This window comes from Natrix helvetica (assembly GCF_964273705.1).
Source record: "Natrix helvetica genome assembly, chromosome: 4".
Lineage (NCBI taxonomy): Eukaryota > Metazoa > Chordata > Lepidosauria > Squamata > Natricidae > Natrix > Natrix helvetica.
The window spans coordinates 21,926,830-21,942,487 of NC_138550.1; the positions used below are offsets into that span (position 1 = coordinate 21,926,830).

The following is a 15,658-nucleotide window of genomic DNA, read 5'->3' on the forward strand; positions in this document are numbered from 1 at the left end:
CAGTTATCTCTATGTGCTCTCTGGATTTGAATTTATGCAACAAACTCTTGACAGAACAGAATGAGAGGAAGGGAAAAACATAAAAAAATTATGGTTGGGTAGGGTTGATGAAATTCTTAAAAAGAAAATACAAAGCGGTATATGAACATGGTACAATCAAGAATGAAAAATTAAGTTGAGGTATGATAAATGGTGTTTACATAAACTAAATTTCTTTTCTTTTGCTTACTCCCACTGGCATGTTGGCGATGGGTATGTATGTAACCTGCTTGTGGTACTGAGGACATATTGTACATCTCCTTTTTCTGAACTTATGTGAGAGAAGCAGTTATTTTAGTATACACATATGCAAATAAAAATAATCCCAAATAAGTGAATACTGCACAAAACATGCTTAAATTCTTACCTTTCTATAAAGAAAAAAAGCAGCCATTTTACTTTTCAAGTAAAGCATTTATTTGATATACACCTTGTTTTTACAAAAGCCAACTTCTATGTACACTGTCAATACATTCAAAAACTTTCAGAATATTCTTCTCTGTTATTCAGAATCCATAAAGAACGTTTCAAAGTCTTGATCTAGGTCCGATTCAAGAGCTTCCACAAAATCTTCCACTGATGGTTGCTTCTGTAGCATACCTAGGAAATATGAAAGGGAGATAACTCAGAATGAATTGAATGTTGATTCTAAACACCTGATAAAAATTAACCATAACTGAAAGTACAAGTCTCACCACAGTAACAAAAAATAAATTAAAAAACTTGGTTTAAAAAAAAAAAGCAAGTCCCACTACAGTGAATTGTCTTAACAAAGCTTCCTGGGTCTTCTGCCTTGAAACCTGGAATCAGGGAATTGAATTGGAAATGCCAAATTATCAACAACTAACACTTTATTCCCCAAATAGCAACAAGGGATTAAATCTACTATTTTCAAAAGAAATGTTAAGAAAATATAAGTCTGTCCTTCGTCTTGAACCATTCATTCTTCTTCCAAATATTTATCTTGCAATTCCATTTTCTAGAGACATGCAGTATTCAGATCTAAATCTGGAAAGCAGGTCTTGGATTTGATGTCATTCCTCCGCCCTTCCCTCCCAATTTCTATCGCTGCTTATCACATGGCAGTAACTCTAGACAGCCTACGAAGTTTAAAACAACAATTTAATCCAAATTGTAAATGACTGAAATCACAAATAGCAATTCCAATTTGTAGTGAGGCAACATTAACCACCAGAGCTCAAACGTCTGGCGGGAGAGATGGGTTTTTAACATCTTGTGTTGTGAAAAACTAAGGATGTTGGGGCCATTCATTATTTCCAGAGACTTGCTTACAAGGCATGACTCCCAAGTCCAACAAGATGATATTGTTTCACGGAAGGGACATGGAGCAGGCCTTACCTGCTAAATCTAATGGGCAGGTGGAGACCTGCCAATAGTTCTTTAAAAGAAGTTATGTCTTTTCTGGGCTTAAAAATATACGTTAGATTGAAGGCGACAATAAAGAATACTTTTAGGAATACCATGCAAGCCTACAGTCCTAATTCATGTTCACTAGGTGAACAAACCACCTCAATAGTTCTTTTGTGCTCATCAGTCACTTTTGCATTCAATATACATTCCTTCAGCAACAATTCATTCTTAACTTATCTGTTCTTGTTTTACCCTGCAAACTTCATCCCACTTTATTCAACATTTATGTTCCTCTTGACATATTCCACTCTTCTATATGACTGTGGGCAGAAGTACATTCTTATACACAGCTATTTTCATTCCTTCTGGTAAACATTTATTCTTTTCTACAGACTATATACCACCCACATCTTTGCTACCAACATCTGCACATCACACCGTTTTTTTTCATCTGTTTCTCATCTTCCGTAAACATTCCGCCAAAGTACACAGGTTCATCTACTCGCTCTAGTTTCCTGCCATTTATATATAATTTGCAATACTTTGCCTCATTTCCCACTTCAAGCAAAGCTACGTTGCTCTATAGTCACCAACTATATCAGATCATCATTGTATGTAGCCCCAAATTTCCATGCTAAGCAAGACAGTGAAGTGAGTTCTGCCTCCTTTTAGGACATTTTTTTTTGCCACAGTTGTTAAGCAAATCATTGCAGTTGTTAAGTGAATCATGCGGTCATTAAGGCTTCCTACATTGACTTTGCTGAAGCTGTCTGAGATGGTGACAAAGGGTGATCACATGACCCCGGGACAGTGAGACAATTATAAATACATGCCAGTTGCCAGGCCCCTCAATTTGATCACAAAGGGAACTCTGCAACAGTCATAAGTGTGAAAGCTGGTCATAAGTCACTTTTTTCAGGGCTGCCATAACTTTGAACGATCACTAAACAAACGGTTATAAGTCGAAGACTACCTGTATATTGTTCACTGTGCCATTTCCTATCTAGGAGGTGTTAAATAATTGGAGAGTATGGCAATAGCGCTTAGGACTTATATACCACTTCACAGTGCTTTACAGCCCTCTCAAGCGGTTTACAAAGTCAGCCTACTGCCCCCAACAATCTGGGTCCTCATTTTACCGAACTCAGAAGGATGGAATGATGAGTCAACCTTGAATCTGGTGAGATTGGATCCGCCAAACTGCTGGCAGCCGGTGATCAGCAGAAGTAGCCTGCAGTACTGCACTCTAACCACTGCGCCACCACGGCTCATAATATCTACTACTTCTCTTTCAAACCTTTTTCCCGCCTGATTCAAAGGGAAGAGAGCCAGCTGGTGTAGTGGTTAAAGACCCTGCGCTAGAAACCAGGAGCCAAAAGTTCTAGTTCCACCCTAGGCAGGATGACCTTGGGCTAACAACTGTCTCCCAGTCCTAGGTATGTGTTAATGACAAAGCGCTTCTGAAATCTCACCAAGAAAGCTGCAGGGACTAGTCCAGGTGATTGCCAGGAGTCAAAGACTGGTATGAAGGCATGCCAGTCCCTACATCTCTCCTCTCCCCAGAAAAGGTTTACTGGTTCCAGAACTTTTCATACGTTGGGAGGGCAAAGGAGGCATACAAAACAAATGCCCTCATACTGCTGGCATGAGGTTTTGATACACAAAATACAATACAATACAATAGCAGAGTTGGAAGGGACCCTGGAGGTCTTCTAGTCTAACCCCCTGCCTAGGCAGGAAACCCCATACCGTTTTAGACAAATGGCTATCCAACATCTTCTTAAAGACTTCCAGTGTTGGAGCATTCACAACTTCTGGAGGAAAGCTGTTCCACTGATTAATTGTTCTCACTGTCAGGAAATTTCTCCTCAGTTCTAAGTTGCTTCTCTCCTTGATTAGTTTCCACCCATTGCTTCTTGTTCTACCCTCAGGTGCCTTGGAGAATAGTTTGACTCCCTCTTCTTTGTGGCAACCCCTGAGATATTGGAAGACTGCTATCATGTCTCCCCTGGTCCTTCTTTCTGTTAAACTAGACATACCCAGTTCCTGCAACCATTCCTCATATGTTTTAGTCTCCAGTCCCCTAATCCTCTTTGTTGCTCTTCTCTGCACTCTTTCTAGAGTCTCCACATCTTTTCTACTTTGTGGCGACCAGAACTGAATGCAGTATTCCAAGTGTGGCCTTACCAAGGCATTATAAAGTGGTATTAACACTTCACATGATCTTGATTCTATCCCTCTGTTGATGCAGCCTAGAACTGTGTTGGCTTTTTTGGCAGGTGCTGCACACTGCTGGCTCATATTTTGATGGTTGTCCACTAGGACTCCAAGATCCCTTTCCCTTTTGTGTTTTCAGGGCTGCCTTTTGTGGAGAGAAGAGGGCTTTTCCATAAACAAAACAGGCTAGCAGGATCAGCAAAGACACTCCCAGAACAGAACAGCCAACCTGAATGCTGTGGCATCTCTTTTCTTTGCCTTGATTGCTATCTGGCTTGGAAGCATTATCTGGCTTAGTCACGCCAAAGGTGGATAGAGTTTATTTAAAGCAGCCTTCAACACTAATGCTATCGGTGTCTGCCCTAATCTCAGTGATACCCAAAGGATGAATGGTGCCTCGTGACTTTGTGATGCAATCTCCATTCTTTTATATTTGTAACACAAAGGGCATAATTTGCGTCGAGGCATGCATTTTGTCATTGCATCTACCTATGACTAATGCATATCGCATAACACTAAAAAAAAAAGTCAAACGGCCTACTTTGATGGTTTGTAGAATATTCTCAAATTTTGTTGCATTCAGAGATAGTATATTCCAATTGCAATTTACCGTATTTTTCAGAGTATAAAACGCACCAAGATTTTGAAGAGGCAAATTAAAAAAAAAAGTTTTTGCACTCTGCAGATCTCCCAAAAACGGCCCGTTTTTTAAAAAAAAGAAGGGCAGGAATAGCCGTTAGGAGGCTTATAGAGTGCTCCTGGGGGCTGGGGGAGCAAAACTGAGGAAAAAACCGGCCCGTTTTTTGCTCATTTCTGCCCTCCCCAGCCCCTAGGAGCACTCTGAAAGCCTCCTAAAGGCTATGCACGGCCATTTTTGTGAAGGGGGCGGGGTTTTAGGAGGCAAAAAAATGCTGTATTCAGTGTATAAGACGCATCCAGATTTTCAGCCTTTTTTTGAGGGAAAAAGGTGCTCATATTCCGAAAAATATAGTAAGTCAAACTGTAATTTAAATTGCTTCTCTGCTTCTTCTTTTTTTAGCAGAGAATGCTGGGAAACGATGCACTGGTCTTTGTAGTTTAAACAATCAATGATGATTCAGAACATCTGCTCTTTTATATATAGAAGGAAAAGACACAGCCTAACATACACACACACACACACAAACACACACCCCTTTCTTGTGTCATTAACATTTTTAAAAGTTACATTAGGAAAATTCCGATATTGTTTAACATTAGAGAAACAAACTTTATAAAAACACTGCTTCTCTCTGATGTGAATCATTCCTTTAGAACTGCCAACATAAATATAACTTTAGTACACAATTTAGAATAGTAGTACCTAGTAAATCGCTCAATATGCCTCGGATATTTGGTTTTCTTTCTCCAATTCTTCTTCTCCTTCTAGTAATACTATGGAATGCTTTTAGCTAAACTGAAATCTTCCACTGAAGACTTTAATATGTATCTACAAGAGTCAACTAGCTTGAATATGCATTTTTGTGTGTAGAATAGTGACACATGTGCATTTTTTTTAAAGCAAATGTTCATGAGGATTTTTATAAGGTACAATTGGAATCATGTTGAATTACAAAGCATGGTCATTCCTAAATGTATACTGAGGAAAAGCAATAAAAGGGTAACAATATTTATATTACCTTGAACCATGAGCACCGGTTCTTTGCCACCACCATGTGCCAGCATTTCTTGCCGATAACGTTCACCCATTGCTCTGAAGGAAGAGATAGCATTATGGTTCCAATTATCTGCAATCACAACCAGTAATTCAACTTCGTGTCACACTTCTCTCCAAGTTCCTCACTAAACTATCAAAAAACCAAATATCTAATTATTTAGAATTTATATTTTTTATATTCATTCCAGAAAAGCACTCAATAAATAAATTTACAATAGAGCACAATAGACAAATTACTGTATTTTTCAGAGTATAAGATGCACCTTTTTCCCTCAAAAAAGAGGCTGAAAATCTGGGTGCGTCTTATACCCTGAATACAGCATTTCTGCCTCCTGAAACCCCTCCCCCTTCACCAAAATGGCCGTGCAGAGCCTGTAGGCGGCTTTCAGAGAGCTCATGAGGGTCTGGCGAGGGCAGAAATGATTTGCCCCCCAGCCCCCAGGAGTATAAGCCTCCTAAAAGCTATGCATGCAATTTTTTTGATGAAAAACGGGCCGTTTTGGGGAGGTCTGCAGAGTGAAAAAAACTTTTTTTTTTTTGGTCTCTTCAAAGCCTTGGTGCATCTTATACTCCGATAAATATGGTATAACGAATTAGTGGTGCTCTGGAAACATCCAGAAAAAATTAATAAAGAAAAATGGCAGCTCCTGACCATTTGACATGCTGATGGGAACTGACGGCAATTATACTAAAGAAGAACTGAAGCATCACTATACTAAGGATAAAATGATATAGTCCCATGATGGTGAACCTATGGTACATGTGCCTAAAATAGCACATGGACCCTGTCGCCTGGTATGCACAGCGTCACCCGTTCCTCTTCCGGGTTTCTGGCGCGCATGCGCATGCAATGATCAGTTGGCCTTTGTGCGTACGGAAGTGCTGGAAACCAGAAGAGCTGGCCTTCCATTTTCCTGTGTGAGCATGTGCACCGGCTAGCTGATTGGCACGTGCATATGTGCAGCTGTAACCGAAAGCCTTTTTGGTTGGCGCGCATGTGCACACAGAACCAGAAGTACATTTTCCAGTGTGTGCATGTCCCCTGGGCAACTCATCTTCCTGGTCACGCCCAGACAAGTGCATGTGCGCGTGAAGTGCTCCCTTTTCGGCACTCGGTGCTGAAAAGATTCGCCATCACTGTTATAGTCATATGGGAAAGGCCATTGAGTCCAGTCTCCTGCGCAATACAGAAATCCAGAGCAAAATATCTCAAGTGGCTGAGAAACCTCCATTAATTCTCTGGGAGTTTGTTTCTACTCTTGAACTGCTCTTACTGTTCAGAAGCTTTTTCTAATCCACTTGTCTGCCATTTAAATACATTATACTATGTCTCAGACTCTGGAAGCTGAAGTTGAGGTCCTGACTACCATCTATATGACATCCTCTCATCTATCCTCCTCATTACTCAAGTCTAAATATATCCATATCCTTCAATCCTCCTTGGACGCTTCACTGATCATCCTTGTTGTTTACTCTGAATATGGTTCCAGTTTGTTTGGATTCTTCTTAAAGTACATTACACAGGACATCAGATTTAAGATGTAGCCTGATTGTTAAAGAATATAGTAGAACTATTACTTTTCATGCTTGGGAAAGTATACTTTATACTTCTATTGATGCACCTTCAAATTATATTTGCTTTCATTAGCAGCTATAATATGCTGCTGATTAATATTCAGTGTTCAGTCACTGATCAGTCCAAGTATTTTTTTCCCCCTCAGGGACCACTATCAAACCAGGTATCTTTTCTTAGTAAGGGAGCTGCTGATGGCTATCACAAATCCTTAATCTTTTAACTTTTAAAAGTAAAGGCAATGGCCTTAACTGCCTGCCCCATTGTACACTGCATAATTACAAAGTCTATTTCTATTTTCAGCAGGAAAAACAGAAGGCAAAGCAATGTTGGCAGATTGTAAAGTCCAATATGGAGGAAGCAACAGGCACCACCTTGGCAAAACTGACTAAGCCTGTGTGTCCCCTACTTTAAGAAGGCCAACTTGGGCACAGCTACAGTGACAGATCTTCTCTATGGTTGCCTCGTTCTTCAGAACACGTAATTTCATGAGATATGCTTGGCCCCTTCCTTTCCTGCATTCCATAAAAAAAACTAAAGACAATTTTATTCCGTTGGTTCTGGGTTACCTTTATGGATGTATGTGTTTATTGTTTTTTGTAAACTTTCCAGAATCTCCATGGAGCGGACATTCAAAATAGCACGAATGAGACTCTCAGTTTAACTCATTTTTCAGCAGATCTGAGCAGCGGAAGCATCCTATCACACCCTACGTGTCTGAATACACCAGCTGAGGTTCCAAAGTGTTTTTCTTCTTGAATTTCTCCCATATCCAGAGGTGTAGTGCATTTGTGCATCTATATAAACCAATGCCACAATAGGTCCCCATCTCAACTCAATTTGCAATAAATACTTCACTCCGGATTTGATAAAAATATTGTAACAAGGAAAAGAAGAGCAGTATAGTTGAAATAGTTGAATGTACCTGAGGGTTAATCAACACTTCTTTTTTTTTTAAATGCAGTTTACTTTATACCTGTTGAATGGATCCTGTGCAAAACACTGCTTCCATACCATAGATGATACAGCCCTAGACATGAGGTAGGAATAATATTTTGCGCCATAACCCACAAGGTGGCTGAATCGGAGTTGCCAGGCCTGTACATGAAACAGAGTTAAAAGGGAGAAAATGGTCATTTTCAATGATTTTTGCTCTGAAACTAAAGTAACCATTTATAATTCACACACATGTACATAGTGTGTTAGTCATTCTTAAACTAATTATTTTTTAAAAGAAAAGTCACTTTGCAAGTTAGAGATGCCATTTTGTTTTATCTTGTATAAATGCTGCAAATACCAAAAGTAGAGAAGAGGTGGATCTTTGCTGCCATTCAAAGAACATTTTCCCACTTATCTAAATATAAACATGGAAATAAATTACTGTCAGCCCTTCAAAGTAGACCAGGTCAGGAAAGACAATTTGCAAGGACTATGGAAGTTCTACTTTATCATTGTAGGTCAGTGATAGCTAACCTTTTTGTCATCACAAACCAAAAGCACCTGAGCACATGACATAGCATGTGCATGCCCGCACCCGTAATGCAATGTGGATATGACCCCCCACATGCATGCGCAACCCACCTGCATGCATCCTGCACCCCATGCATGCGCACACAACCACCGCCCATTTTTTGCTTCCAGGTTGGTGCAAGAGGCTTTCTAGGCCCAAAATGGGGAGCGAGGGGCCTTGTGCGGTGCCCCCGTGCCCCATTTTGAGCCTGGAAAGTGTCCTGTACCAACCTGGAAGCCAAAAAACAGGGCACGGGGCACTGCACCAGGCCCCAAAATGCAATGCAAGCTTCCCCACGCATGCATCCTGTCCCCCGCATGGAGGGGTGGGTTCCTGCCAGTTCTAACCTCTTCTATAGAAGAGGTTCCACAAATCAACCGTGCCGTTTAGAACCGGTTCCAGTTCCCTCCCCCCGCCCATCTGCATATTATCAAGATGAAGAGCGAGAGGAGGAATTCTGGGAGTTGAAGTCACAAGTCTTAAACCTGTCAAATTTGAACACCCCTGAGTTTTTTTTTCTAAAGGGTTAGGGGTGCAAGGGCCTTGTAACTTGACAGCTTTAAGACTTGCGTGCTTCAAATGCCAGAGTTTCTGAGCCAACATTTTGGTTGCTAAGCAAGAGCGTTGTTAAGTGAGTTTCAACACATTTTACAAGTTGGCCATGCCCACTCAGTCACATGACTGGCAAGCCATTCCCTCAGTCACATGGCCAGTAAGCCACTCCCACCCAGTCACATGGCCGGTAAGCCACTCCCACAAAGCAGGCCACACCTACAGAAGAGGTTCTACAAATTTTTGAAACCCACCACTGGGCTGCAGGGATGCCTGCTAGGCCAAAAATTGGGCGCGTGGATGACCACTGACCTAGAAGAACTAAGTGCTGGCAAACCAAGGAGAGAAACAACCTGGAATTAAGGAGAAACTTCCTAACAGTGAGGACATTTAACCAGTGGAACAGAAATTGCCTTCAGAAGTTGTGGGTGCTTCATCACTGGAGGTTTTTAAGAAGAGACTGGACTGTCACTCATCTAAAATGGTATAGGGTTTCTTTCTTGAGCAGAGGGTTGGACTAGAAGACCTCCAAGCCCCCTTGGTTAATTGATTGACTGTTGTGTGTTAAAATTCAGCCTAATATTGGGATCCCTGATTTACAGGTCCTGATATCAGGCAACAACCATTAGAAACTGAAGGAAGCAGCTGAAACTTTAAGAATTTCCACAATGCACATATCCCAGTTGTTAATGTTCAGGAGAATGTACCATAGTTTTAAGAGCTGGTATAACAGCACAAATTTTAAGAGGGCCGTGTATGCTGTTTGAGTCCCTTTCATAAACATTTAGATAATATGTTATTCACATTTTACCTACTTATATAAAGTATATGAGTGTGAGAGAACGACAGAATGTGTTTTAAAAATCCTTCAGGAAGCCAAGAATGATGTAGAAAACGTTGAATGACAATTTTCCATAGGTTCACCATCACCATTGTAGGTTATAAAAACAGAAATTTGAAAGCTTGTGATAGTTTTCCTCTATTTCCCTTTATAGCAAACGAAATCATGCCTTTTTTCTTTCTTTCCCAGGACTGAATTAGTACTTTCTCTTACAAGTTCTAACAATCCTAATAATTCATATCTTCCTTTGTCAAGGAAATCTTCCCATTCCTGTACAAATGTCTATCTCTTAATTTTAATATTAATTGTCTGTAATGGATTCATTCTCTGTTTCTGTTTCAAATCTGCTAATATCATTTCTGAGCAGTGTTTCTCAACACTGTAACTTTGAGATGTGTGTTCATGCTGGCTGGAGATTCTGGGAGTTGAAGTCCATACATCTTAATGTTGCCAAGATTGAAAAACACGGCTATAGGGGGGAAAATTGCATTAAAAGATACCTTTAATTGTTAAAAGTAAATTTAACCAAGGGAGAGTGGGGCTAAGAAATATGATTTATATATATTATACAAATACATATATGTGTTGAAATAATGAAATAATCCTAAAAATTCCAAAAATGTCCTAGTAGTTTTTTAACTGGCTAATGAAAACAGAAGTTAGTGATTACTAATGGATTTAATTTCTATTAAACAGAATCTATTGGCTATTCACAGCATATTTCATGATTATGATAAATTTAAATCAATATTAAAAATAGAGCTAAATTATATGCATATTTGTCCTTATACAGATAGTCCTTGACGTACAACAGTTTGACTAGTGACTGTTCAAAGTTTCAATGGCACTGAAAAAGTGACTTATAACCGTTTTTCACACTTATGGCCATTGCACCATCCCCATCAGTGGTGGGATTCAAATTTTTTTACTATTGGTTCTGTGGCGTAGTTTGGTGGCCGTGGTTTGGTGGGCGTGGCAGGGGAAGGATACTGTAAAATCTCCATTTCCTCCCAATCAGCTGGGACTCGGGAGGCAGAGAATACATGAGGGCGGGGCCAGTCAGAGGTGGCATTTACCGGTTCTCCGAACTACTCAAAATTTCCACTAGCGGTTCTCCAGAACTGGTCAGAACCTGCTAAATACCACCTCTGATCCCAAAGTCATGTGATCAAAATTCAAAAGCTTGTCAACTGGTTCTTATTTATAATGGTTTCAGTGTCCTGGGGTCATGTGATCACCTTTGGCAACTTCCTGACAAGCAAAGTCAATAGCAAAGCTAGGTTCACTCAACAATTGTGTTACTAACTTAATAACTGAAAACGATTCATTTAAGAATTGTGACAAGAAAAGCCATAAAACGGGGCAAACTCATTTAATAAAAGTTTCACTTAGCAACATAAATTTGGGGCTCAATTGTGGTTGTAAGTTGAGGACTACCTGTGCACACCTATCATATGCACTAATACTAGCTAATTAATCAGCTTTTCTTTTTGTAAAATGGAAAAAGAGTTAACCAAAATCTTGTTATTTAGATGGAATGCTGCACCATTCTATTATTTGGGACTTACTCTCAATGTTTCCAAATAATCTAGCACTTGATAAAACTCTACCATTTTTCTCAAAAAGTCATCGGTCTTGTTTTTATAGAGTGCTTGCTCTTCTAAAATAAAGTGTTCCTTATGTTCTACCAACAAACAACTATTCTTTCTATAATTGCTTGCAGGCTGCATGCAACATAAAAAGAAGACATTAAACAAAAAGCATATTTTAGCTTTCGAATTAAAATCAGCCTTTTTTTTCTCCCCAAGTAACTTTCCTAAACCAGAGTCTGATAATATCTTCAGCTTCAACTTAGATTATTCTACATCTAGAGCAAAAATATTTTGGCAGCAGCATGTATAATCCCCCCCCCCCGTCCCCCACTCTACCTAGTCTCTTTCCCATAATACAAAACACGCAGCACATTTAAAATTAAACAACAGACTACAGTTTGTAAGGGTTTTTTTAAAAAAAGTTTTGATGTGCAATAATCTTTTTCACCTGAGGGTTTAATGTTTCCATAGAGAAGGTTTAATGTTTGCTGTATTGTTTGAACAGAACTGGGGTTCTGAATTATTTCCCAAATGGACAGACAAAATTGTGAAAATATACTTTTTTTTTACAATTTTGGATTCCCCCCCACCCCCAAGAGCCTGATAATGAGAGAATTATTTTGATCTTCCAAGGAAGTGGTTTTCAAATGTTCCTTTTCTGAGGAAACCACTCTTGCTCGAGGATAACTCTAGAGCGCTGAACCACTGCTCAAGCTGAGACTTGCCTTCCTCCAAGGAAACTGATTAGACAAAGCTCAACCTGGCAGATTAAAAAAAATTCCCTTTATTTTATCTTAACCTTCCAAGAATATAAGAGTAGATCATTCTCTTGTCAAGTGGGGCCGTGCATGTGCACTGGCTGGCAACTCACACGACCTGGTGGCAATTAGACCACGGTCCAGTAGTGGGTCGTGGCTCACAGGTTGGGGACCCCTGATCCCCAACGTGTTATGAACAAGGACAATTTTAAAACAAAAACAGCATTCAAGCACAGTAATCCAACAGTCATTGAACCAGGTTTTGGTGCTTTTGGCAGTGTGGGCACCTGGAAAATGAAGTCAGCATCCCCATAAATCTCGTCTGCAGAAGGAAGCATGAAGTGCTTCAAAATCTCCTCGTAGACAGCTGCGTTGACCCTGTTCTTAATGAAGCACAGTGGTCCAAAGTCCTGTTGCTCAGTGGTCCAAAGTCCTCTTTTCTGATGAGAGCAACTTTTGCATCTCATTTGGAAGCCAAGGACCCAGAGTATGGAGGAAGAATGAAGAGACCAATCAAGCACTAATCCCATGGTCATTGAACCAGTTTTTGGTGCTTTTGGCAAAAGTTGCTCTCATCAGAAGAGAGGACTTTGGACCAAGGAGCAACAGGACTTTGGACCACAGTGCTTCATTAAGACCAGGAACAATGCAGCCAACTACCAGGAGATTTTGAAGCACTTCATGCTTCCTTCTGCAGATGAGCTTTATGGGGATGCTGACTTCATTTTCCAGCTGCCACACTGCCAAAATCACCAAAACCTGGTTCAATGATTGTGAGATTACTGTGCTTGATTGGCCAGCAAACGTGCCTGACCTGAACCCCATAGAGAATCTATGGGGCATTGCCAAGAGAAAGGTGAGAGACATGAGACCAAACAATGCAGAAGAGCTGAAGGCCGCTATTGAAGCATCCTGGTCTTCCATAACACCTCAGCAGTGCCACAGGTTGATGGCTTCCATGCCACGCTGCATTGAGGCAGTAATTGCTGCAAAAGGGGCCCAAACCAAGTACTGAGTACATATGCATGGTTATACTTTTCAGAGGTCTGATATTGTTCTATGTACAATCCTTATTTTATTGATTGCATGTAATATTCTAATTTTCTGAGATGGTGGATTTGGGGTTTTCATGAGCTGTACGCCATAAGCATCACAATTATGACAAATCACGGCTTGAATTATCTTGCTTTGCATGTAATGAGTCTTATCTCATATATTAGTTTCACCTTTTAACTTGCATTACTGAAATAAATGAACTTTTGCACGATATTCTAATTTTTTGAGTTTCACCTGTACATGTTTTGGGGAAGTGAGCCAAGGTATAGGATATAAGAGCAAGACAAATGACAAAAAAAAATTGTGGAAGGCTCAGGATTATTTCCAAAGGGAATTAAGACTCTGAAAATTAAAATTGGCTTTTAAGTCACTCTGTTAATAAGAAATTAACACCTGAGGCCCTAAATCTCAATATTTTTTTATGCTGAACAGATCCCAAACTAGAATCACTGCTTCTAACCCTATCCCTTTCGCTTGTATACATGATAAAGAAGGAGACACATTTTAACTACTGAATAAAACACTAGCATTTTATGACCTAGAAAACGAAATTGCCTGTTGCAAGTTGCTCTTCTAAATTTATGAAAGCCTCGTGAACCCTGGCATTAGAAATTATTTAAGTGTTCTTCCTGTGTAGTTAGAAGTCTGATATGCGGTGTGGTTTTGTTTTTTTTAATCTGATGTGAATAAACAACTCTTTGTGTTAACTGCGATTTGTGAAATCTAGTTTTTAAAATTAGATTATGCAGAGTAACAAAAAGAACACGGAATAACTTGAGGATGAAAGAATATTTATCCTCAGTACATATAATACTGGGTATGTTTAGCTTAAGAGAAAGAAGGACTAGGGGAGACATGATAGCAGTGTTCCAATATCTCAGAGGTTGCCACAAAGAAGAGGGAGTCAAACTATTCTCCAAGGCACCTGAGGATAGAACAAGAAGCAATGGGTGGAAACTAATCAAGGAGAGAAGCAACTTAGAACTGAGGAGAAATTTCCTGACAGTGAGAACAATTAATCAGTGGAACAGCTTGCCTCCAGAAGTTGTGAATGCCCCAACACTGGAAGTCTTTAAGAAGATGTTGGATAGCCATTTGTCTGAAATGGTATAGGGTTTCCTGCCTAGGCAGGGGGTTGGACTAGAAGACCTCCAAGGTCCCTTCCAACTCTACTATTGTATTGTATTGTATTGTATTGTAATAGTGAACTAGGTTCTGTGGTCACATATTTGTAGACATTGATTTATCGCGAATTATATTCAGTGCTATTTACACATACTTCGTAGCCTTCTGCTCATTAACATTATTGGCCTTTTAATAATGCAAACCTATGATTATGGAAAAATAAATTTCACTGTCAGACTCAATCCAGGTGTAGGGAATTTAAAATTTAAAATCATACATAAAAATAATAGATGGAGATCAAAAATAGAACTGTAAAAGAAGACTTTAAAAGACCCATGACATTTTGAAAAGTGAGTCAAGTAAGAGATTAAAAGGTTTCCATTTATAACGGTTCTCTGCTTTTATTAGCAACTCATAAATAAACCAAATAGGACAAGAGACATAAATATTTTTGTAGTAGTTTATATTGGAGAAGAGGAAAGGAATTTCACATGCAGTTAAGCACTTAGGTGTTTTTAGAAAGATACCATATGGAATCTTGAATACCGAAATATACCAGCTATTATGGAGCACAGGATTGACATAACATCAGTTGTTCGGATTTGAGAGTCTTAACTGCTAGTGAGACTAGTTACCAATATGTCTGTTAGGCCTCAATGGAACTGGAATTTTGTTAATTCAGTAGTCTACCTGCTTGCCATGTGACTCTGGGCAGCTAACAAAAATCACCCGCTTGGGACTCAGGAGTTGGGAGCTGGCCCATATACTATCTATGCTGTGTAGTGGCGGCACAATGGTTAGAATGCAGTATTGCAGACTAATTCTGCCAACTGCCAGCAGTTTGATCCTGACCGGCTCCAGTTGACCCAGCCTTCCATCTTCTGAGGTCAGTAAAATGAGGACCCAGATTGTTGGGGGCAATATGTTGACTCTGTAAACTGCTTAGAGAGGGCTATAAAGTACTATCATGGGGTATATAAGTCTTAGTTCTACTGCTATTGTTTGGGTAATTTAATGGGCCTGTTTTTAGTGTGGCTGCTGTTTTGTTTTCTGCTTTCTATACTTTTAATATTTTAATACTGTTAAGTAGAGATATGAGTTTGAGATGGACAGTCATGTAACTTGAAATAATAAATAAGTTTTAAAAAGTTAAAAAAAAATAACAATGAAAACACCTTGTGCTTGCAGCAGCTTATACATCCATAACAAATCAAACCAAATAAATTAGGTTCCCGTAACTTGCTGGCCCAATGCTGGGGGAAGATCCAGTTCTTCAATGCTTTACAAAAGACAGGCAAAAGTAGAGACATCTGGGTCTCTGTATACAA

At 39.6% G+C, this 15,658-nt stretch overlaps 1 protein-coding gene across 1 annotated transcript in view; it reads right to left on the minus strand.

Annotated features, from left to right (window-relative positions):
* Window positions 1–432: 432 nt before the first annotated feature.
* Window positions 433–15,658, minus strand: part of MIPEP (mitochondrial intermediate peptidase) — a 60,154-nt gene continuing 44,928 nt past the window's right edge. The window contains exons 17-19 of the mRNA XM_081950373.1: window positions 7,873–7,994; window positions 5,286–5,359; window positions 433–639 (exon numbers count right to left, since the gene is read on the minus strand). Coding sequence (XP_081806499.1) covers window positions 542–639; window positions 5,286–5,359; window positions 7,873–7,994 — 294 coding nt within the window. The 3' untranslated portion in view covers window positions 433–541. The remainder of the gene's footprint in view (window positions 640–5,285; window positions 5,360–7,872; window positions 7,995–15,658) is intronic.